Source organism: Hyposmocoma kahamanoa, unplaced genomic scaffold, assembly GCF_003589595.1.
Source record: "Hyposmocoma kahamanoa isolate Upper Pololo Valley unplaced genomic scaffold, ASM358959v1 181, whole genome shotgun sequence".
NCBI classification, from domain to species: Eukaryota; Metazoa; Arthropoda; class Insecta; order Lepidoptera; family Cosmopterigidae; genus Hyposmocoma; species Hyposmocoma kahamanoa.
This window is the reverse complement of record NW_020653712.1, coordinates 618,005-644,427: the sequence shown is the minus strand read 5'-3', so window position 1 is coordinate 644,427 and position 26,423 is coordinate 618,005. Positions and strand designations below refer to the sequence as shown.

The 26,423-nt window shown below is 35.8% G+C and overlaps 1 protein-coding gene across 1 annotated transcript in view; it reads left to right on the top strand.

Moving 5' to 3' along the window:
• The window catches only part of LOC113226054, a 143,326-nt gene that overhangs the window by 83,858 nt on the left and 33,045 nt on the right, over positions 1 to 26,423 (top strand). Inside the window, exons 4-5 of the mRNA XM_026458564.1 lie at positions 14,901 to 15,293; positions 22,281 to 22,502. Of these exons, the coding sequence (XP_026314349.1) occupies positions 14,901 to 15,293; positions 22,281 to 22,502 (615 nt within the window). The remainder of the gene's footprint in view (positions 1 to 14,900; positions 15,294 to 22,280; positions 22,503 to 26,423) is intronic.

The following is a 26,423-nucleotide window of genomic DNA, read 5'->3' as shown; positions in this document are numbered from 1 at the left end:
TAATTGTTAGTGAATTATGTGTACTGTATTTCAGTATTCCCCTGTCCTGTCAAGTGACAGGGGACAGTTTTACGAACATAGATATCATCAATCAAAGGGAACTTCAATGTCAATTAAGTCTCAGTACCAGAGGTATTCTTTTTTATAATGCTATGTGACAGGACGAACAAGTCATGCGTCTGGTGGTGAGCGACACGCCTGTCCGTAACAGTTGCAGTGCCACTGAGAGCTTTAAATCGCAAAGATCTGAGGGGAACTGCCACTGTGCCCGTCACCCAGAGACATAAGTTGACGAGTCCCATGTGCCTGTAATTTGACCAGCACCCTTACCCTTCGAAAATGGGTGAGTTGGCAGTACTTCCCTGGACGAACTCTTTCACAAGGACCTCTACTGCTACTAAAGAAGGTTGAAGGTTGTTTTACAGATTTAAGCGATTGTAATAGAAAGACATTCTCGAGTTAAAGTCAAAAGTAGGTAGCAAATACAGTAATATCAGAACGCAATATAAACATTACAAAATGAAAAAATAATGTGTTGCCACCAAGAAAAGGCCGCGTGTCAGAGTAATGCCAGTCTGGAGACTGACGCTGTTCTTCTGTAGCATCCTCATACATTCCGGCGTCAACCGGATCCCAAAATAGCAGTTAGAGTGCCATTGAGAGCTTTAAATCAAAAACTTCGGAAGAGTTCTGCCAGTGCGTCAGACACCCTGACACACATTTGAGAGGGTTGGATTGTAGTTCCCACGCGGATCTACATGGTTTAGGAACTTCACACACACATAATTACATTGTATTGCAGATGTGTGCAGGTAAATTTCAAATGAAACTTCGCACATAAACTCCGAGAACCAGGATTCGAACCCATGAACCGCTGCTTGACAGGTGGTAAATCAACCCATTAGTCCACCATGGCTGTTGATGAAAAATATTAATACAATATATTGAGTTTTTCGGTTTTCGCGATTATTACACATAGGACACGAAACTATTTTTCCGGATTTAAATCGCGTATGTTTGTTTTTTCAAACAAACCAACGTTTCGGGCCCTTTACAGGTCCCATGGTCACTGTTGCCTGAAGTGGTACAGATATCAACCGGTCATGTCTAATATTCAACAACCACCAAAAAGCAAACCACCCTATTTTTTACTATAGTTACAAAAGTGATTAATTAAATATTAATACAATACTCCTGCCATCCGCTAACCAAAATGTGGCTAAGTGACAAAATATTATTTTGAGATACCATAAAAAACCATAACCCAGTTTTAGAATATTGAAATTTTTTAATGATATTTGAGCTACGCATCGTTAGGATAAGTTCTGATAAGTTGAACACGTTAACTAATTTACACTGTTTTTAAAAGAAAATTTTATATGCTACCTTTTGCTATATAAAACGGATATTTCACCATTTGTCACTTAGCCGAGTGTTAGTTAGTGGACGGTAGATTTAAAAACAATACAAGACAATTTAAAAAGGACCTACAACTCAGTGCCGTACTAATCAAAACTTTAGTTTTGCGGTTAAATTTGTATACCTAAAAAACACCTAGACCGCAATGTCCACAGGCTTTAACTAAGTCTGGAGTGCCCGCAATCCGTCTGCGGGTCTGCGGCGGCAGCCAATAAAGATTAGAGCACACTGCCCTGCACAGATGCATTTGAATACAGCTACAGTTTTAAAAGGAATGAAGTAAACAGCAACTATGTATGTATAAAGTTCTGTAATAAACACACAGAAGAATTCTTGAGGTTCGCTGACTCGATCTATTGGTAGAGCGTGGCCTTGGTTTGGCATATAGAGACAGATCGAGTTCTTAGGTTTTCGCGATTGTTACACATAGGAATGAAACTATTTTTCCGGATTTAAATCGCGTATATTTGTTTTTTCAAACAAACCGACGTTTCGGGCCCTTTACAGGTCCCATGGTCACGGTTGACTGATATAGAGACAGGTTTAGGTAATGTCAGATCGAAGGTTCTTTATGTTAGATTTGGTTCACGGCAATAAAATAGGATACTTCGGTCCACAAAAATTTATTCGACAGTTTGAAGGAAAAGAAAGGTAAGGCTGTAACAAGATAAGGTATACAAAACACAGGCACCAGTGGTGAGGTGTCCATATAACTCGATTTTCGCCGGCTTGCCTTAAATTTTTCATATTTTTATGAAAATACTACATTTGTGCTACATTTTAAGTGTAGAATAAGTTAACCAGTGAAATGAAGTATTCAAGTACCTTGTGTGCTAATTGTGTTTAAGTGTCGCCAAGGCGCCATTTTTTCTTAAGGTATTTTTTGTTTTACTCCGGCCTTACTAACGACAATTTTCTCACCTCACAGGGTGGAGGTGGCTAGTGCAGTGAGGATTTCATCGCTGCACTAGGTTCCTTCGCGTTTGGATACCACTTTCCACTTAACATCAGGTGGAGTGGAGTCATTTGCCTGTCATGTATAAAAAAAAAAAAAAAAAAAAACTAACAGGTACATTAATACAAAACACTGCTTAAGTTAATTGCATACGGATATGCTTATGGACGAATATAAACTAGACACTTACCCCAAAAGGGCCGAGTTATACAGAATTACAGATCGGTATTAAAGAACTGGGAGAAGGATCAAAATTGGACGCAATTAAGAATTGCAGCTGAACTGCTCGCTGCCGCGATTGAGCAGGGGATGGAACGAAACAAAAAGAGAATGGCGAGGCATAGGAATTAGAGAACGATTCAAAATTTGAAAACAAGTGGCCAGGAACCAGAGGAAGGGTATTAAAAAGATGGAATGATGGTGTGACCTCCTTACATCGTCATCCCACCTTTTTGTCGCCTTTCTCCGGTTCCTGGCCCCTCGTATTTAAATTTAAATTTTGAAATTCCATAGTTCTTTTGCCTCGCATTCGGATTTTGTTTCGTTCCATCGTCACTTCCTGCTCGATCGCGACAGCGAACGGAGCTATTTAAATTCAATTGCGTCTAATTTTGATTCTTTTACTAAGTTATAACCAATTTAATATAATCTAAATCATGTGTCAATTCTAATAAGTGTATAACGACAGCCTTATCACGTACCTATGAATACGTATCTGTAATTTAGTATATTTCGGCCCTTTTGAGGTAAGTGTACTTAATATCTTTATATTCATCATAAAGCTAGGAAGTGTTTTATAATAATGTACCTGTTATTCTTTATATACCTTTTTATTATTACAGCCTTACTCCTTACTTCTTTGTTACCATTTCTTCTTAACCCGACTTTAAATAAATTTGTGGACCGGAAGTTCTCTGGTTTGCTGCCGTGAACCTGGTCACGGCTTGTTAGGGTTACAACCCTTTCAAGGAGGTCACATCGTCACAGATCTTTGTGTTAGACGGACTCCGTGGTCAAGTGGCGTGCACACAGGATGGTGTCGCCACCTCCGTGGTCTCGGGTCAGGATGTTTGTGGTACCGTCGTTGTTTCCGATTTCCATAACACAAATGCTTTAGCTGCTTGCTTTGGGATCACAGCAACATATGTGATGTTGTCTAATATTTATTCATTTATATTTATTTGTATTAATTTTGTTGATTTCTTTTTGTGATCCTACTCCATTATAACTAATGGAGTAGAATCACAAACAATCAATATAATCAATAGTAACTTGGTCTAGTTACTTCCCACTTTGTACAACATTAATATAGTAGACTACTCTTCAATATGTACAACGCATTTGCTTTGTTGATAAACTCAGTACCTATAGAATAGTAAAAAACCGACCTCAAAAGTTATTCATACCCTAGTTTACACCTTTAGAGGTGGACTATTTTCTTCAAATTTAAATGGGATTACTTCGAAGGCACCCTCTTTCCAATAAAAAAATAATCACCAAAATCGGAGTTATCGCGTAACATACATACAAGAACCTCCTTTTTTGAAGTCGGTTAAAATTTCAGTCTTTCGTTCTACACAAACTACAAATTGTATTATGATAAAAAAAAACCGACCTGGAAAGTTCGTGGAATGACATCTATTTGCCAAGTTTTATTGAAATCGGTTACCGGAGAGTGCGCGAACACGGATTCATCCCCCAGTTTGCCACCCTTAAAGGTGGAATATTTTCTTCAAATTTAAATGAGACCAATACTAAGGTACCGTCTTTCTAACAAAAAAGAATGACAGTCGAATTGAGAACCTCCTCCTTTTTTGAAGTGGGTTAAAAAAGAAATGTTTCCCTTCCTATTTTCCAGATAGGTACCTATGATATAGATAGGGAGTATGCCTATAGCACTGGTGCTATAGGCATACTCTCTTCCCGTTGCGCTTTGCACAACTAACGGTCGCCAGCGCTAAGCAGTCGATTCTAAGTCAACTACCAAATCTCCTCATTGGTGGCGAAGCTGTAAGGCACACTCCCCAGTTCCCAGAAACCTACACGGTTGGAGGTACCTGTCTAGCTCATCCTCTACTGGCTCTCCGGGTTAGTACCGGTGATGTCGGTCGCAGTGTCCTGCGACAATGTCCAGACGTAGCTTCCGACTTTAAAGCGCAACTCACGTATCCCGCGCGTCTTCTCCCCTAAACCGCTAGTAAGACGCGCTAACTGCTTACGAGACAGACGCCTCGGTCACACACAAACAAAAACAAAGAATTGACAATACCTGAGTACTAGTAGAGCTCCGTGTGAAAGTACTAGCACCTTACCTATTTCTACCGCCAAGAAATAACGTGAGTGTTACTGCGTTCCGGTTTTAAAGACAGCTGGTGAAATTACAGGCACAAGGGACTTGTCAACTTTATGTGTCAGAGTGACAGGTGCAGTCACAGTGTCTGTTATGGATAGGCATGTCGCCATCGAATATAATAACCAGAATTAGAGACGAAATAAGGGCCATGCAATCCTGGTAAATCATCAGTGATACATCACTCATAAATATCAACTCTAGTTTGCACTGAAATTACAAATTAGATAGCTGAAATAGTACAGCGTCAACAACTGACCTGTGTGTACGTCTTCGTATATTCCAAAAATATTATGTGTTTATTGTAATAAAGATAAACATCTCTAACTATGGCGTGCTCTTCCATTCGGCGGTGTGGGGAAAAACAGCAAAACATCTAATTACAAAACGAACGGAATCAAATTTCATCGGTAATTAAATATTAAATATGTAATTTTGCAATTATCGTCCATTACAGCAAGCCTCAAGTTAACTGGTCAATTTGAAGTGAAACTATTGACGACACCCGTCAATTGTTTCAAATTCATGGAACGCTGTGATGATTATGGCAGAATATTTTTTAAACAAATTAAATGACATCTCGTCTCTATTTCTGGTTATATACTCGATGCCTGTCGCTCACTACTTCGACTCATCAATTGATATAAAAAAAATAATTAATTCTTAATCAAAGAACAGAAGTTAAGAAACGTTGAAGTTATTTAAATATAAAAAATATAGACACGCCTTTTTCGTGTCCGTTGCGAGTGAAAGCCAATGGAACAAATGAAAACTGTTATTTATTCTTAAGTATCTATAATTAAAGTTGATTTTTGTGTAATGTTTATCAAAAACGTATTATGTGGCTTTCTGTTGCTAAATATACTATACAATATAAAGGGATTTTGAACTAGAACTTTGTTTTGTAAATCAAAATAAAACAATAAATTTACATGACAACGATTCAAATTTTTATTGTATTAAAAAAGTAAGATTTGGCAATTATGCATGAAAAATGATATCTGATAAATATCCACCACGACCACAATTACAGATGTCGATTCTTTCATCAAAGTTTTTAATCACTTTTTGATAAAATGGTGGGTCTATTTCGTTAATCACTTCACGAATTTTGAGTTTTAAGACTGCAATCGATTCGATTGGCTCCGTATAGACTCTGTCTTTAACATAACCCTATAAAAATAATCCAGCGGTGTTAAATCACATGATCGAGCTGGCCACTTAACGGCTGAATTTCGTGAAATTATGCGACAGGGAAATTTGGTTTGCACTAAATTCATTGTTTCGGTGGCTGTGTGACTTGTGGCACCGTCTTGTTGAAACCACATGTTAGTGATATCCATTACATCAATAATAGACCAAAATTGAGTTGTTGACATCTCATTCATTCATTCTCATTCATTTCCAGCCGAATTTTCTAAAAAGGCACAATGCCAACGTTATCTACATTTATTGTTTTATTTTGATTTACATAATAAAGTTCTTGTTGAAAAACTCTTAACAATACATTCAATTTTTAACGATGTTTACCTTGTTTATGGCATTGTTCGTTCAGTGTTATACATGCATCGTCAAGTCTTTAATAATACATTCTGTGTTAAGGGCGATATATAAGGAATTACGATCGAGACTTTAGTAGCCCGAACGACTGAGGGCTTTCTGAGTCGAGGTTCGTAATTCCCGTACCGCTCGTGTAGCATGCAATGTTTTTCAATACACTTGCACTTAAATAATGCCCCGACTAAAATCCTTGTGCCTGTTTTCGTCTCATTACAGCCATGGTCGGTAATGAGAAGAAAAAGAGCCCGAGGGTTTTATTTGGGGCATTATAATCAAGTTAGACTGCATACAATTATACTATTTATGTGCAAGTGTGATGAAAAAGAAATTAATATTCTTACACTAGCACAGTACATTTGTGAAAAATTAAGTTAAGTTTAGAATAATAGTTTTTTTTTTTTAAATAGTGAAAAACGTAACATTAGTACGAGTAACAATAATAAACTGGGTATAAGTTTTATTTATTGTATTTTGTTAGTCTGGCCAAAAAGGTTGCATAATTACGTAAATATTTTATTATAGAAGGTGCGATATGAATCTATTAAAATAATATAAATTATAGATGTAAAAACCATGGTAGTTTTGGTATTTTTTACGTTCAGGAAAAATAATATACTTCCTAACGTGACCATAAACAAATACTTAGGTATCTCTCTGCGTTATATAACCAGAAATAGAGGCGAAATGTCATTTAATTTGTTTGAAAACTATTTTGCCATATCATTACTGTGACAACTGCGCTCCGATTGGCCAGCACGAATTCGAAACAATTGATGGGTGTCATCAATTGTTTCACTTCAAATCGATCAGTTTAACTTAAGCTTTGTTATAATGGAAGAAAATTGAAGTTACATATTTAACTGCCGATGAAATGTGATTTCGTTTGTTTTGTAATTAGATTTTTTGCTGTCTTTCCCACACCACCGAATAGAACAGCACGGCATTGTTAGAGATATTATCTTTATTACAATAAATACAGAATATTTTTTGGAATATACGGAGACGTACACACAGGTCAGTAGTTGGTCTGTCAATATTTCAGTGCAAACGAGAGTTGATATTTATAAGAGCTGTATCGCTAAAGTGTTACCAGGAATATATGGCATTTATTTCGTCTCTATTTCTGGTTATATACTCGATGGTCTATACAGACAGACTTGTAACCCACGAGTAAACTAATTTAGTCGACGTGAATGCCAATTACAACAGATATTTATTTAATAACCATGTTGATTTTTCACTTACGAAATACTTCAAATATATCAAGTAACATCGTCGTGTTACATCCTCCATTTAAAATATAATTGCAATGTTTTTAAAAAAAAATATTCGACAAAGATGGTAATGACATTTCGACATATTTATATTTGTTAAAGATGAGATTTTACAATTTTTATTCATATTTGTTTGATGGAATATATATCTAAGCTTATCTATATCATAAAAAAATAATTTACTTAAGAATATTTAGTTTAATTCATGTTTTATAGGACACGCTATTTGCACGAAATCAGAAAACACACATAAGCCCACAAACGGGACAGCCCTCCTTGTTCATGGGGTGTTTTAAAATAAGATACTACAAACCAAACGTCTATGCCAATGCGTCCCCTAAGCTGTAATCACGGTCCATTAAGCAGATTTGTCTCGTAACATTTACTATGACATTGTAGATGCGCGCTATCGCAAGCAAAGTTACAAGTTTGATCTTATTTAATCTTTAAAATGAAATAAAGCGATGTCTGAAAACAAAAAAAAAACGACGAAATATTTTCATAGATTTGTCATAGATGGCGCTACGGCTGAAAGATCGTTGAAAACCAAATACAAATCATGGAAAAATTTGTGAGGTCCGCTGGTTCGTTCCGTGCCTTAGTTAGCATAGCGTCTGGCACGGTTTGCTAGAAGATGTCAGTTCGAATCCGGCCGGATCGAAGGATTTTTTCTAATTTTTTCTTTTTTGTTCGATCTTTGTATTAATAATTATTAAAAAAATTACAAAATTCATAACAATAACAAATTTGTTTATTTTCGAACAACGTAAATCCGTATTTAAATTAATAACAGACTTGTAAGCTATGTGAGTATGTGAGTACACTTATGATGTCGCTTGTGCACTAAATGAGATTCGAGTCACCTAGAGATAAAATGATCCCTGTGACATTTCGGACCGTCATTTCTCGGATTCGGAACAGGGGGTCTACTTTCGATCTCCGTCTGACATCCGTCCGAAACAATTACTGTCAAATCATACGAATCGGACGTAGTGCACGAACGCTCTAGATCGAGTAAAATAGATCAGTGCCTCTACCACAAGATCACAGTGACAGTTATCGCAAACGATGTTTTTCTTTTTTTTATTTATTTAATAATAATAATAATAATAATAAATAATTTATTTGGACATCTATGGCCCACTTGTTAGTAATACAAAAAGATACAGAATATTTAAACTTAAAGCTATTGTTAGTAGGTACAATTTAAGGGACAATACATTGACTAACACAAGAACACGTATATGCAACTTACCGCTCGAGGCGCCGATAACCGCATGATCTCACCAGAACCTGGATAAATTGTTGAAGCATCGGCGCATCAAGCTTAGCCGCAAACATTTTCAGAATGCTGTTAGGACTAGAACGCAGCCTCGAGAGTAGTGACGCCTTTTTGTTTCGCATCACAGCAAAAAAGTCATCTACTCCCGCTAGAGCAAACATCGAGGATGCGCTACAATGCCGTGGTAGTCCCATCAGCATTCTGAAACCGTTATTATATTGAACACGCAGGGCGCTGAGTGCCTTCTGCGTATAGTTCACCCACAGACCACCCGTGTAGAAGGATTGACAGTAAGCCTTGAATAATGTAATTTTGGCTTCCTCACTACAACGGGCAAATCTGTGTGCCAACATGTTACATCTGGCAGCCAACGCCCTACGTTCTCGATCAATATCAATTTGATCTTTGAGATCATCCGTCAGGTAATGTCCTAGATATTTAAATTTATCTACCCTTTTCAGGGGCAACCCGTTCAGACTTATCTTTGGTTCGTAGGACATTCCCTTACCAGGGACCCTAAAGATCTAAAACTCGCTCTTGGCACAGTTGTACGCAAGGCCGTGAGAACTTGTGTACTGTTCACAAGTTCGAAGCAACTCCGCAATTGAGCCCGCCGTTGGACCCAGGAGCACCATATCGTCGGCATAGCTTATGTTATTCACGCATATGCCGTCGACATGACATCCGACTGGTTTACTGCTGAGGCCAACAACCAGCTCGTTCACGTACAGATTGAAGAGTTTCGGCGAAGTCAAACCACCCTGCCTTACACCGCACCTCAATCTGTACGCAGCCGAGAGAGCTCTTCCCCATCTCACATTATTTTGTTGGTTCATGTACCAACATTTCAAAATTTCTATCAGATTCCGAGGTACGCCCGCTGTCTCGAGCTTACCCCAAAGAACATCATAAACCACGAGGTCAAATGCCTTTGAGAGATCAAGAAAACAGGCGTACACCGGCGTCTGCCTTTTTGTGTAATATTGGACGGTCTGCTTAAGACACAGTATGGCACTTTCTGTGGAAAGCCCAGGCCTAAACCCAAACTGAGCGTCGTGCAGATCTAAATATTTGTCTAATTCATTGTACAGCAGACCGTCCAAAACTTTTGCAACAACTGTGGCCAGTGATATAGGACGGTAGTTAGCGTGATTAGCTATATCACCAGTTCTATTTTTCAGTACCAGTACTACTATGGTTTTAAGCATTTCCGGCGGCAAATACGAGTGTCTCATACATAGCGAGAAGAACATAGCCAACACTCCGGGAAGATGTTCTCCTGCATATTTCAAGTGCTCAATGCTGAGAGCGTCGTGACCTGGAGATTTACCTCTTGACATTTTTCTTATTACTGCAGCCACCTGCTTAGAAGAAAAACGTAATATCTCCTGACCACTCCCAGTCCCAGCATAAAGCACTCCACGTGGTTGAGGCACCGGGGAAGAAACTTGAAACTTTTCCATAAACATGTTAGCTATGTCCCTCTCGGTACTACGTCCCGACACCGCAGTAGGCAAACTCGACTTAATGTTCAGATTATTGGTTATTTTCCAAAACTGGGCGAAGTTCTTGGAGGCTCTGTGCTCCGCTATAATGTCCATTTTGATCTGGTCTTCATTTTTCTGACACCACTTAAGCCTACTTCGGAAGATTCTTTAACCTTCACGCATTTCATTCCAAACTTGACCAGTTTTGGGTTTGTTATATTGAACCCATGTCTGATATTTAAGTCGAGCCTGTTCATGCGCACTACGCACATGCTTATTCCACCCGACAACCACCCGCTTTTTACGTACTTTAGTTTCACCACTGGCCACAGCTGACGCTTGGGACAAAATTGTCACTATGCTTTTATAAAGCTCATCCAGCACCAAACGAAACAAACAATCAACAGACAGGTAATAAACCAAAATTGATACACATACAGACCTAGAGTTCCATTAATAAAAACTAAAATAACATAATCAGCGACACAACATCACAAGCAAAATAGAAGAAGAAGAATGTATAAAAAAATTAAAAACTGTAGCGCTGGTTGGCGGAGGGGGTACGTAAAACGACGAATTAGACGCAGACTTAAAAGGCATGTATTATCAAAAAGGGTAAATTTACTCAACAGTATGTCTGTAGCAGTAATAGCACCGAAATGTCTCAACAACTTAAGTGCCGTATCAATGCTGTAGTGGTAGTAAGTAGAGGTGGGTGATAAATAACGTCACAATGAAAAAACCACGATGATCCGCCGTCAAACAGTACCACCGTGACTCGTTCCGAAGGAACGACGTTCCAAAGGCACATAGGTGTTCCTCCGTTCCAATAGCTATCCCCGTCACTTACATCACGACATAGGTATTTGATACAAGGCGCGATCTCCGTGCCGCGGTGACTGAGCGCGCCACTCGTTGTAGTTCTCTTCAAATCGGGCCATTTCGGCGATGAGAGTGAATGAAATAGGATCACTTTCTTTGCTCACTCACAAGGGTCGTAGGTGCTTATCATCAAATCAAAGCAAATCTGCAGCAGTTATTATAAACCTATTTATGAACAAAGTAAAATATTTTTGTATATTTGTTATATTATAGGAAGAGTTGGTATTTTATATTTATGTATAATAATAATAAAATGAATGAAATATACTTACACTTTATTGATATTTTTAACAATCCAAAGATTCGCATTAAATAAGTAACAAACAAAATTACATTAAATACAAAATCAACTTTTTGAATGGAATTGAAACTTATTACAAAGGGAGTAAAAACTTAAATCATTCTATAAAAAACGGCTATAAGTATTGGAAAGAAGCCGCTGGCTAAAACCGTATGTCGTGATGTAAGTTATAGGGGTGACAAGGTCACGGAAGTAACAGTCGTGACAAAATCACGATGATTTATCACTGTGATTTTTTTTGGAACCGGAACGACAGTCACGGCGATAGAAATGTAACGCTATTCCCCATGTCTAGTAGTAAGCATTAACAATTCTTTTTTTTTAAGACATTTTGCAGTTGGCCGCTGATGGCCTTGACTGCGCCACCGGAAAAAAGGTCGAGCTGAAGGCTCATACCTGTAGGATTAACAATTCAAGACATATGAGATGACATATACTATTGGAGTTAACAAAACGATAGCGCTGTTGTAAAATTTGATGTATGTAAAATTTTGTAGCACATTTCACGACGCGTTTTCCGCCCATAGCGGGGACGATCACTCGTGGGAGCCGCGGCGTCTGCGGGGTACTAGTAGAACCGCCCGGGATGCAGTCACCCGCGCGCTTGGCTTGGCTACACGTGACTTATCAACTTATGTCTCAGAGTGACGAGCGCTGTGGCAAGACCCGTCAAATTTTTGCGACTTAAAGTTCTGAGTGGCAATACATTTGTTATGGACAGGCGTGTAGTTTATCATAAGGCGTACGACTTGGCATCCTTTTTTTTTTTTTTTTGACGGGGGGGAAATCTTTATGGATACCCCTGAGCCCAGGGAGACTCAGGGGTTATGTGGGGACTCTCCCTCCACACTGGAAGGCCTACCCCACTAAAACCCCCCCGGGTTTCGCTCTCGCCGATTGAGTCGGCGCCGTGGGATCAGTGAACATTCACCACGACGCGACTTGGCATCCTGCGACTTGATATTAAGAAAAATTATTCACCAAAATTTTTTTTTTAATTACCTACCCGACTCCTCTATTTTACGATTAATAAGTATCTACTTCTTTTCGTTTAATCGGCTTACATTGGTAAACTTAGGGGCGCTTTTATGTGCAAGCTCTACAATGTTGGACCTAGGTATTGACATTTAAGATCTACGTACTCAACGTATCTCTCGATCTACGTAAAAAGTATCAAGAATTAAAAAAAAACTGAATGAGGGAATCTTTTCTTTAGAACAGCCGCAACACTTTTCTAAAGAAAAGATAGTCTTAATTTTTTTTTTATTAATTTGTTTTTTACTCAGGCAACTACATACACAGTTTGTTAGTATTTTACTTATTTCTATGTTAGTATACATATTTCATATAGGACAAAGTATTGTTAATTAAGTGCAGCTTTTTTTTTACAAAAGACCCATAAACACATACCTCATAGACATTTTTCACTTGTCATGCTCTTAAAGTTCATATTTATGCTGGGTGCAAGCTGCATAAAATAGCATTTTATGCTCTAGTGCATAAAATAAAATCGTCGTTTAAGACCGAGGCAATGACTCCTGCGCCAACAGCCACGAACACTAGAACTTTATAAAATAAAGTTTTACTTTTTTTTTTTAATCCGTGCTATTTTACAAAATTAAAAAGTAGGCAATAGTAATTCTAATAAGTTATAAGAAATAGAAATGCATAAAAAATAAAAGCTTGTAAAATATAACTGAGCATTATGTAGTCCAACCTGAGTCACGTGTAGAAAAAAAAGTTGTACATTGGCGGAAAGTTCATATTTGTCCTTGGCAATAGTTGTGTTACCGTTTATTTGTAATATTGCTGTTTAATTTCCTCGCCATCGAAGTAAAAAGCAGAGTGTATAACTCGTTCATAAAACCCATTTTACCCTCGGGTAAAATGACGCGTTTTATGCAATTGTTGTACAATCTACTATATTTATTTACACGTATGGACTGCGACTTGTGACGCAACGTGCTTGTCCGATAGCCGTCCTCGGAAACGCCGAAACATGACACCCTTCAGCCTAAAGACCTCCTCCATGAAGTTCGACAGATGTTGAGTTAGTACTCTTACCACAAATTAATTCACCATGAAGATGAGTTTTCATTTTACAAGTAAAATTCAGACGATTATTTGCTTCAACATCATAATATTTAGTAGTAGTAGAGCTTCTTGTGAAAGTGTTCGTCCAGAGAAGTACTGCCACCTATTTTTGCCGCCAAGCAGTAATGTGAGCATTACTACTTTCCAGTTTGGAAGGATAAAGGTCCTGGTGAAATTACAGGCACATGGGATTGCCAACTTATGTCTTAGGGTGTCGGGCGCAGTGGCAGTGCCACTCAGATCTTTGTAATTTAAACCTCTGTGTTGGAGTCAGCCAAACTGAACTGCCCTGCTTTAATCTTCCTTCGATATCAATGAAACTTCCTTTAATCTGAAGTGGACTGTATATTCATATAAATGTCGATCTGACTTACAAAACAAGACAATTGTAACAAGTGAGAGTGATTGCTGGTGATTGAAGTGATTGCAAAGTGATTGATTCGAATGACAATTATTGCTTATATTTATACAAGTACGGTGTCTCCCACATCGTACCGGTCCTATCAATGGGTCGCTACGCCACTCGGCCAATCAGAGCTCTTGAATTAATCATTTTCCTCTGAACTCTAGCTCTGACCGGCCAGGCGCGTACGGCCGTCCGTAACACTCTGAGTGGCACTGCAGCTGTTATGGACAGGCGTGTTACTTACCATCAGGCGCACGACTTGTTCGTCCCATCACTTGATATTATAAAAAATAAATCCCTGGACGGACTCTTTCACAAGGAACTCTGCTGCTACTAATGTTCAAATAGATACGGTGTAATGTGACATACAACGCCGATTTGAAACACCACCATGGATAACATTATAGGTGCGACTATCGATTTTGCATTCCAAAGTAGCAAAATATGGCACATTTGCATGATTTGCGAGGTTTTGCGTGAGATAATTAACACGACCATAAAGTACACAGCGAAAATGGCGGATTGGGCTCAAGCAAGTGGAACTCCGCGTACTGTTGGCACTCGTGGCACGTCACGACCACTAAGCACTTCTACTGTATTTATCGTTCTATGGTTTCAAAGAATCATACCAATTACCTGGTATGAATACCAAAGCAATGGAATTAAATCCGGGGTACTACTAAACAAATTGACAATAAAAAGACTGAAAATAAGCTTTAAAGAGCAACGACTGCTGGGTACAGTTAGTTTTAGACAAATCATAAGTGTGAAAACAATTTCAGAATCTTATTAAATAGACATTTTAAATTCAAAAAAGTAAATATATTATGTTAATTAGTTATGATTTACAAATTCAATAAATTTATCTGCTCTTTCTCTTTTTGTTTCAGAAGCGGTATAAAACTTCGTCAACTCACCGACGGCCGCCATCTTGTGCAAGTCATTTACGCACAAAATGGCGACATACAAGACTGTGAATTCATCCCGCACGGCAAAACAACAAAAAACTTTTTGAAAACGTTAAGAAAAGAATTAAAACTGGCGTTGGATGAACAATTGTATAAATTGACGGATGAAGACAAGATTTCCAAAGAGGAAGAAAAGTTCATCCACCATTTTGGAAATGTGACATTTCGAATTTTGAAAAGTAGTGACGAGATGCCAACCGATGTGGCTGGCTGGTTGGATTATGACAAATTGAAAATGGAATGCCTACAAAGGCATGAGGAGTTAAAATATATGGTTGAGCATAAAAATAGGGTTGGAGAAAGCTCTTTGGCAAGGTATTATTTTCTTAATGATTTTTTTGTAAATGAGAAATTTTGTTTTGCAAAGGCTTATGACAGCATTAATGAGGCCTATGAAACAAACTGGACTGCCCTTGTATAAATTAATTAAAAATTTGGCACATCGAGCTATAGTACTTTTTGAGCTTTATTTATTCTGTTTTACAATAACTATATTATATCGATTCCTTCTACGTAAAGAATAGTAAGTTCAAATTCAACTTTATAGAAGTTCTTCTTTCTGTAGTTCTACACGAGGTAGCTATTGCAATTAAATTTGAAACATACTTAATGTTTTTCTCAAACGTGCTCGGAAATGTTCGCATTATAGTGTATCTAGGCCTGCTCTAAACTTTTATATAAATTTACTAAGAAAGAACCTTTTAAACAGGCTAAACAAAAACAGTCATACAGTGTTACCTACTTAGTTTACGTTTAATTAAGACGCATAATTGCATATATGAAGAGGCTGTATGATAGAAACTTTGCCTACCTAGGTTGTAAAAAAGGTGGCAAACATAACTAAATGTTGTGCACGAATACACCAGCACCATATAAAAAGCTGGTAAAATAATCGAAAATACTTTGAATGTTTGAACTTTCCTTTTTGTTATTTCAACTTTTTTGCATTGTTTATATTTTTTTGGCAATAATAAGTTCTAGTAAGAAGAACGAAATCACAATAACGGATTGCTATTCCACTTAATTTAAAACAAGAAGCAAAATTTGTAATTAACTAATTATTTTTACTTTTTCTATTATACATTCTCCTTCATTCTTTAGTCTTTATTCCCTGGCATTGTTTGAGAAAAGCATTATATATGCCTCGGCGTAAACGTGGATTGCCTGACTCGTACAATACAATGTGTAACTCATACCTGTCCTGCAATCCTTTGCTTCCCGGCCTCACTTCTGAGTACAATAGGCCTACACAAAAAGAAAGAGATTGAAAATAATATATCTATTTTTGTGGCTTAACATAGGAGGAATCGATATAAACTGACAAAACTCCCTAATCATGTTACTTATATTTCAAACTGGCAACCATTAAAACGATGTAAATAAAGCCTTTGTATATACAAAACTGAGTATTTTGTTTAAAAAAAAAATTGATTTTGCATGATCATTTTCTTAGCACGTACTGGCTATAATCTATTTTCTATTGAAGTCATTATAAACTAATTCTTCAACATTTTGTATATACTATCCGTGCAGTCGATATTTTAATGAGTCCGTTACAAAAAAGTCTATAATCCGGCCTAGGTCATTCCACTCAATGTAATAAATAAACAACAAATTAACAAAAAAATTAAATTTAATTATTTGTAAAAAATTAACACACTTATGAAAGTTTTTTCTTCACTTATACTATATAATAATAATACTCACCAATCACAAAACAAGGATCGGCAACGAGCACGTAGTGAAATTCGTGAGAATTGTCTTTCTGTTCAATACAACAGAAAGGCAAATCAAATCGGAAAGAATCAGAAAGCAATAAACATTTTGTAATAATATCATTAAATTTGAACAAAACTTGATTTAAGAATAATAAATATTTAGCTGTAAATAGTTTTTGCCTTCTATTTTGGACATTAATGGGTTGTAATCCGATTTTAGCCCGGTGTTAACAAAACGCTTAAAGCCCGGTCTCTGGTACATTTTTGAAAATGTAATTTATGTTAAGAACAATATCAATTTTTATGGAAAAATAAGTGGCAAACGTAACATTAATACGAGGAATAAAAATAAACTAGATGTTTTTGACGATCGTGTTCACAAAGTCACAAATTCTTTTAAAAGGTCCATATACGTATAATCCAAGTATATGCTTCTACTATAGGGTTCCGGTTGATATTCAAAAATTGCCATTTATGAGTTTTAAACCTATAGTGAAACAGACATTATAGTAAAGGTAATTTCACCAGCACCCTTACCCTTCAAAACCGGAACGCAGTAATGCTCACATTACTGCTTGGCGGTAGACATAGCTAAGGTAGCAGTACTTCCCTGGACGAACTCTTTCACCAGGAGCTCTACTGGTATGTTTTGATTTTTAACGGATTTTTGCCGTAGCGCCACTGGTGAGAAATCTATGAAAGGTATCTATATAGTTACCAGGGGTTGGCAAGAGATGTCGCTTTATAAACTATAATATTGATTATAATGATGTTTTACTACCATAATATTCTTTTGTTTTTTGTAAAAATACTCCATTAGTTTGTTATAATTTATTAATACAAACATCGAGGAAAAAACTTAAATAAACTTTATAGACTTTGTTGTAAGGACTCTTTTCGATTTGCACGAAATACTGACTACCTTAAGCAAGTCCGCGTCTTAAATGACGGTGAGGGGGCGGGAGAAATGTTTCCGATTTGCCTTGTTACTACGTCATCAATGGTGTCGATTCGCACTAACACAAACTCAGTTTAATATAGTTCAATGTTCTTTTGTTGTTATTCAATGCACTGATTTAATTTTAGCTTGAAGCTACATACTTAATCAATTTATTACTTTAAAAAATTAAGTATTAATAAGCCGTGGCAGCCTAATGGTTTGACCTACCTCCTCTCAAGCAGAGGGTCGTGAGTTCGAATGCGGGCTCGCACCTCTGAGTTTCTCGGAATTTATGAGCAAAATATAATTTGAAATTTACCATGAGCTTCTCGGTGAAGGAAAACATCGTGGTGAAACCTGCACGTAGAAGAAGGTTTGCAACCCTCGAAAAAACCTGTCATGTCCACAACCAGCATTGGGTCAGAGTGGCGGACTATGACCTAAACCCTCGCCCGGGAGGAGACCCGTGCTCAGCAGTGGCAAAAGGAAAGCCTAGGCATCATCATCAACTCATTTATATGTCCGGGTGTTTGATGATAACTCAGGCTTTCCTTTTTTTAAAGTAAACCTCAACGCGCATTTGGTTGCCGTGGCCATTATGGTCTAAACCCTCGCATAAAAGGACAACCATCCATGCTGTGGGACGTGAGACGTGTAAATGGATGATAATGATAGTAAGGATGTCGCACTATTAATACAATAGTGTATTAACTCTAAAAGTGTATTTTCTAAGAATCGACGAAAAACGAATTACTCATTGTTCTCGTGAAAAATAATTAAAATGTATGCATAGGTTATAGTATATTACAAACAATTTCCTACTTGCCAAATATATTTAAAAATAAAAGAGAAAAAAACATTTTATGTTTTTGAATTAGGACTATTTTGACCAGAATTAGCTCATATAAAGAGTGTCTCATTTTGAGTTAAGTAGATATCTTTTACATGTGTCTTACAATATTTTAAAGGCAGTTATAATGACGTGTAGGTAATCAAATTAGTTATAACACTATTGTAATAGCAGTGCGATGCGTCAGAATTTAATCATTCGAAGCTAAAATTAAATATAAATTACCCTGAGATTATCATTGTATTAGACGAGTAATATAATTGGACTAATAAATGATAAATACGATCAACTTGACGATGCCAGCAAAGTAACAGGACGAAGCGAATCATTCAACCTCACCACCCTATCTATGACGCGGTCTAACTTAAATAGTAATAGTATAAAAAATGACTTCAAACAATTGTCTATATCTACGACAGCCATACATGGAATGACCTCTTTTCAGCACCAGTGTCAATTCCGACGCTAAATCTAAACTAAAAGATATAATATGTGACCTTTTAGAATTGTATTATAATTTTGAAAAACGAAACACTTTTAAAATTTGTTTTTGCCAATCCCGCCAGTACTTATTTTATGTTCTTTTTTTATTTTGGCAACAAAAGTGAAGAATTGACACTATATTCCTGTAAAAAATTGTGTCTAACAACCACCACGAACACGAATATTTATGTTATCATATTATAATAACTTTATTTACAATTCGACCACTTTTATACACCTACAACGGATGCGCCATTTCATCTTTTTCATGGTTTTATGTGACCTTCAAACTACAATCCATATATATCACCTGTATTTTACATTCACTTTACAAGGGTATTTGATAATTTTCCAAAAAGTGTAGATTTTAAGACGTTTTTTTTGCGAGACATAACTTAAAAAATACAACCATTGAAAGGAAACAATTGTTTTTCCTATCTGAATATAACTTCGGTAAATTAAAAATTAATTTTGCAACTACGTTCAGAAGATAATGATTATGCATTCATATTGAACGTAACCGGTTGATGATTAAAATCAGCGCAGTCGCAGTCGTGACTATGGGACTTGAAAGGACCGGAAACGTTGGTTTGTTTGAAAAATAGAAATATACGTAAAAGTCAGAAAAAATTGTTTCGTTTCCTATGTGTGGCAGTCGCAAAAACTTAAGAACTTGTGATAATAGTCGGAATAGAAATAGTCGCCGAATTAAAAATTTTTTTTTGTTTATTACTGAGATTTATTCAGAAAAGTCTAATTTTGTTGTGATTGGGTTCCATACTTTTCGTTGATTGCAATAATTGAGATGGTCTGAGATTCGTCAATTTTAACGACAGACGCTTCTCAGCTTCTTTGAGCCACCTTCCTGATGAATTAGATACTTTTGAGATAGTCCACTATTCTACAAAGCCATGTAACTGTTACATATAGCGGTTCATCTGTATTTAATTCCTGCAACAATTTCGTAAAATGAATTTTAAAAAATCCATGCAAGTTGATTGAATCTAAAAGAATATTTAATCAAATACCCTACACGTTCGCTTTACCACCAAAAAGATATATTTAGAGTTTGTTTATTTTTCATTTTCACTGCTCTATATCTACCTATCGATACCATGTTTATTAAGCAGCTTGTATTATGCAAAATTTCATCATCAAGGAGATGTGGTCTTACTTTTCGTTAACTATCGTATTTATACCGTATTGAAGAAACTTAAGCACATTATTTAGGCTGAATATCAATTCTCTATCGAAGCGCAGCAGCTTTTCTAGTCATTAGTCCGCACAAAATTTTACAATTTAATATTTTTTCCTTCGTCATAGATCGAAATTTAAAATTTGGGCTTCATCGTGATCTGTGGAAGTATATTTTTATACTAGTTTTGTAACAAACCTATTTTATGCCATAAATTTCAATAAGTTACACATTATACATTGCATAATGAACTTTATGGTCCATTGTGTAACGTACAAACTAGATACGAGCCAAAGTCTTCCACGAAATGCGCAAGCATTCTCGAGCATGTGCGAGCATTTATCATGTATAATTTGTTACAAAAATTCGCTTCCATTCCGTTCCACCGCAATACAAATTGAGCCTTATTTCTTCATATAGTTCCCCGAAAATTCATTAGATGGCATAAACCCTCTTTACTTAATTTCTGTATCGCGGTTTAAGATTTTTTCCTCAAATTACGACTACCTCAACCGAATTTTGCTTATGTGTGAGAAATAACGGTTCTATCGATACGATAGAACCGATGGGATTAGGTACTAGGATTTCAGTCCATCTGGGAACGATGACCTGTGGACCTATCTGATAGTTACACTTTATAATTTTTGCAATTTACACGTAGTACCTGCAGTTATGGTTAATAAATTATTTTTCAAATAAAGCTTGAAGCCCCGTTTCTGGTACTTTTTGCTCAATTCGGTGACGTCGTCAATATTTCAAATAACCGACTGAACAATGTGTGGATACAAAGAAAATTTCACTCGCTGCGCTTCGATTATCATGCCTATCTCCCAATAGACAAATTACGATCCACTTGCTGAGTGACACACCTTTTTTACTTCCTCAGCTCGCACCAGTCTTTTCATACACTATCAGTACTCTTGTTGAGATACGTACGCAAAGGTCGACCTTTTCCGCCGTTTCTAATTAGCATTATTCTATAAATTAGTGCCGTTATTGTACTAATATACATCCTTAAACTCTAATTATAGAAAATTCAACCCTAGAACAAAATATATAATATACATATGTGAATATATTATTTACGTCCTTTTTTAATAATTAACCAGTGACTAAATTTTTCCTACTTGTTACTAAAACATCACTTTAAAATACAATCTTTTTACTTATATAACATTTCTTTACAAGACACTCACATTTTCTAACTATACAGGGTGTAACAAGAAGGTGTAGTTGTATTTTATAATTCGAAAATGTCCGTAATATGAACGTCTTTTGTCAGAAAAAAAAAAAATTGTAAAAAACATGTTAGGAACGTAAAAAATTCTAGCCTTAGTCTTTTTACACGGACACATTAGCAAAATGACAACTTTTCAGAAAAGTCGTGTAAAGATTCCACGAACATACGTAATTAGTCGATAAATTTTAACGCTTAAATAGGAGAGTTATAAACTTTCATAAATCGCACACCGGCTTCAACACCGTCACAACTCAAAAAATGGCAAAAGTGGCAAGTAAAAGTGTATCTGGGTTACGTTTTCGAACAAATGCCTTCTGACTTCTCCCAAAGTTACAGGGTTACCCTAGTTTGGGAACGGATTGATGGCCTGTCCTCTGTTTTTTTGTCAATTTATGTACAACCATAATTTGTATATATTTTGTTACCTATGATATTGCTGCGGTACTGAATAAACTATTATTATTATTGTTATTACTTGTTATCAACTAACTTTAGGATACTTCAGACTGGGCATTAATGTTGCCATGCTTTTTTAAATTTTCACCGAAAAACACTGGAGAAGTTTCCATATGCGCCCATAACAGAACACATAATGAAGATTTTTGACTTGTGACACTGTTGTAGCCGGTGTGCAATATACATAATTTCTTTCGTGTAGCACGCATTATTTTTATGACTTTTGAAATGTGGCATTATTATTCTAAGGGTACGACATTCGCATCCCAAAATATGAACACACCTTTTTATTACACTTTGTATATAACTAATTATAAACAATTGTATTGACCTCATATAATCTGTAGACGCGCTGTGCTATTTTCTTTTAAAAAATAAAAAATTCCCGCCTAACCTTAACCATAGACTAAAAAACTACAGGTCTCAACGCTCATTGAGAGAAAATTTCATAGTACCTGGAACCAAATGGTGCGGAGCTGGACAACTGGCTGAGGAATACAACGAACTCGGATCAGATGTGAGAGAAGACAGATGCTGTCGTAGTCACGACAACTGCAGAGTTAATATTGGCGCGTTCAAACGTCGATTTGGATATTTCAACTATAGGCCGTTTACAGTTTCCCACTGCCGCTGTGATAGGAGGTTTGTTTTTTTTTTTAATTTCGCAAGGGTTTATGGTGTTGATTTTTTAAGTGTGAATGTCTTTTTTTTGTTTTCCGGGTTGGGTCTACAGCAAGTCAGTTCTTCTCTCAACTGTGTTTAGAAACGTAAAATATTTAACCGACACTCAAACTAAAAATGAAATAATCTTTATTGCATAAGTAAGCAAATTACGCTCATTCGTAAGACAGATTCCCCTGAGAAGAATGTATAAGAAACTGTAGGGGTTGCTCTTTGTAAATAAACATTTGTGTCTATACATTTATCATTTTCAATATTTATTTCAAATGTCATAGGTAAAGAAAACCTGCTTAAATTGAAAACCTATTTAAATTGAACATGAGTTATAGGTAGTTAAATTTGTTAATAATAATTAAAAAGTTGATAAATATTTTTTGTGATAACTACTGGATACCTACTGGATTTTTTAAATATCAAGGGAAATGGAAATTGAAATATCATAGACTTTTTCAAGGGAACATGCTTTAAGTTTTAACGACTGTTTTAAAATATTTACATCGTGTTTTGAAATTCGACTATGAAAAAACTTTTTATTAAATTTGATTATCTTCTGTTCTCCCGATTTTTTCTTCCATACAATAAATCATACCTAAAAGAAACTAAGTCTATTAACATTAAAAAAATAGTCAATTATATTCATTTTTATTGACAACTCACGATTGACCAAAAAATTGACTATGCCAAAATTGTTTTCACAAAAAATGACTTAATGGTTCATAAGACAGTTTCCTTGTATCTTCTATGTTTTCGGATTTCCCCACACTGTCCCATTTAAAAAAAAACTCTTTATAGTACCAAAGTTAATTTTTGTTACCATGAAGAACATTTAGCGAAATTGTAACATTAATCGTCCATCTACTCTCACCTGAGGAGAACTGAGCCAAGCTGTTAGACGATTACGGACTGTCACAACGAAGGCTCAGAGGCAAAACCCAATAATAGAAATATTTTTTTTGTAAAAAGTACACTATAATTTCATTTCATGCAATACACTGTAAAGAGTGAAAGTACACTATAATGAGTTATCCAATTCATTATAGTCCATTGTTTTGTAATCTGAGATTATAGTGTACCTACTTTTCATGCACTGCACTATAGTGAGTTAAAATGCTCTCACTATAATGAATTATCCACTTCATTATAGTGTGTCTTTCATGCATTTTTCAATGTGACAATATATTGGGTTTGTAACTAAATCATTTTAGTGCTACATTTATAAATTTCGTCATTGTATTCCATCATAAAAAAGAGTATGAAAAGTACACTATAATGAGTTATCCAATTCATTATAATGTATTTTTATGAGTTAGATAATTAATTTTACGAAAATTCACACTCTTATTGGTTTTTGCCTCGGATCCCTCGATATCACCGTTACTTTAATTATTACAAAGTGAAAATAATATTCCAAATTTTGCAATATTTGAAATTTAGTGCAAAAAATCAACACCGTGATAGTTTTTTTGCGGGCAAATAAAAAATACTGTACTTGTCAGCCATGTTCAAATCACGTGGAGGTGCCTTAGTGGTAGATTCTTTGAAAGCGTTGTGGTGTTGCCGTGATAATTTGTTGTAAATAACATGGCTTTGGTGATGGGTAGAGTTTTTGCTTGGATGTATATATTTGTTGTTTTTCTTGGGTGCAATCCGGGCCCAATGGGTGGTAGTTTCCTTTAGTTTTTTTTACAGCTCTCAATAATATCATCTGTAACAAGCCTTCGGTCGTTTGCTGGACAACAAAACAAAAAGATAAACTAAAATTAAAATAATAAAAAACCAAAACTATAAAATAAAACAGACTATAACTAAACGCTTACGAGCCTATATAAATTAGAACAGTTTTTTTTATGATTCAGTCTGAATACTGTTGGTTTTTTTCCATCATATAAGACTGTTGTAGTTTGAATTCCAATGTAGTATCTTTAAAAAAACTAATATTTGTCTATGGTACGTAAATGCAATCAGTAAACTTAAAAAATAATTACTATTACTACACTAGTATTCTGTGATGGTTAAAATAAGTGCGCATTCGAGTTCCATCTCATCTGATCCGGAGTTTTCGAGTAACATACATTCAAGAAAAATATCGAATGAGAACCTCTTTTTTTGAAGATCTCTTTTTCTCTTTCTTTTTGAAGACGGTTAAAAAACTACATACGAGCCAAAAAACTTCAGGAGAATTCTCATGCAAACTCGAGAATTTACACAGCTACCGTGTCGTATATTCTACTCTAGCCAAATTCGATATATGTATAATAGATGTCAACAAACAAAAACATTATGATTTTTAATGTTCTCACCCCAAACTGTTTTATAGTTTATAATATATATATATATATATATACTTAGAATAATAACGCATAGAATGACAGTTTCATATCAAACGAACTGTCACAAGTGAGGCAAAAACCAAATTCATGTAGGCGTAAGCAACTTGTAACTACGCTCGTCGGCACGCACACAAGTATACAAATAATGATGCCATGGAATAACATTTCCCTCAAAAGTGGGGAAATTGTATCTTGCTTAACTCATCATTAAGTTAAAGGTGCCTACAGATTTGCCCGACATTGTCGATCAGGTGCCTACAGATGTGCTCGGTTTTGTCGATGAAAAACGAATATAGCACTTATTTGTAAATCCAAGATGGCGGACACGATTTTTCAAAATATGCTATATGGGTATCCTTTTCGAGGTATTTGGGGATGCTCATTACGAATATGGCACTCATTTCTAAATCCAAGATGGCGGACACGAGTTTTGAAATAAATGCAACATGGGTATCATTTTCGAGGTACTTGGGGATGCTCATGACGAATATGGCACTCATTTCTACATCCAAGATGGCGGGTACGATTTTTTCAAAAAAATGCTATGTGGGTATCATTTTCGAGGTATTTGGGGATGCTCAATGTGAATATGGCACTATTTGTAAATCCAAGATGGCGGGCACGATTTTTTCAAATAATGGCAAGTTGGGTATCGTTTTCGAGGTATTTGGGGGTGCTCATTACGAATATTGCTTTTGTTTGAACTGTCGTGTTTGCCATCTTGGATTTAGAAATGAGTGCCATATTTGTATTGAACATTCCCAAACATCTCGAAAACGATACCCAACTTGCCATTATTCGAAAAATCGCGCCTGCATCTTGGATTTAGAAATAAGTGCCATATTCGAAACCTAAAACCGAAAATGCCATAAGCAAACATTAAAGAAAATAACTGTTAAAATAGATTAAAAAATCGCTTAAGAATGCTCCCTTTTTAAGAAAATAAAATATTTTAATATAAAATATTTCGCTTGAGTTACGAAAAGAAAGACATATAATAAGCTATCAAAGTTGTACTGGTGGTGCCAACACTATAGTAGAAACAAATATATAAGTACTGTAAATTTGTTGCAATATGTGCTCCAATTCAAATAAAATTAAAATAAATAATTATTCAATAAAGCATGAACGCAGAGCCGTTAAAAGTATTATAAAATAATTAAGTGTCCCAATCACTTACAGGAGTTAACGAAAACATTTAATGTTTATTAAAGTAAATATTAGTTCAAGATGCGCAAATAAATCTAAATTACAGGCACCACTAAAATTTACGTAATATAATTATTTTGATACAGAATAGCAAAATGGGGAGAAAAAAAATTCGTTACTTTGCAACACTTTCGTATCTTGTTGCCGCGAAATTATTTTTCTGTTTTAGTGAATATTTACATAAAAATATGAGTTGAAACGCATTACTTACTTGTGAAATGCGATGTTAGTGTCTATTTTATGTTTGTCTGTTGTATTTTTACACCCATTTACCGCACATTTCGTCATTTTTAGCAAAAAATTTTGGAGCTGTTCGCGGTGCAATATGACCTTGAGCACTAAC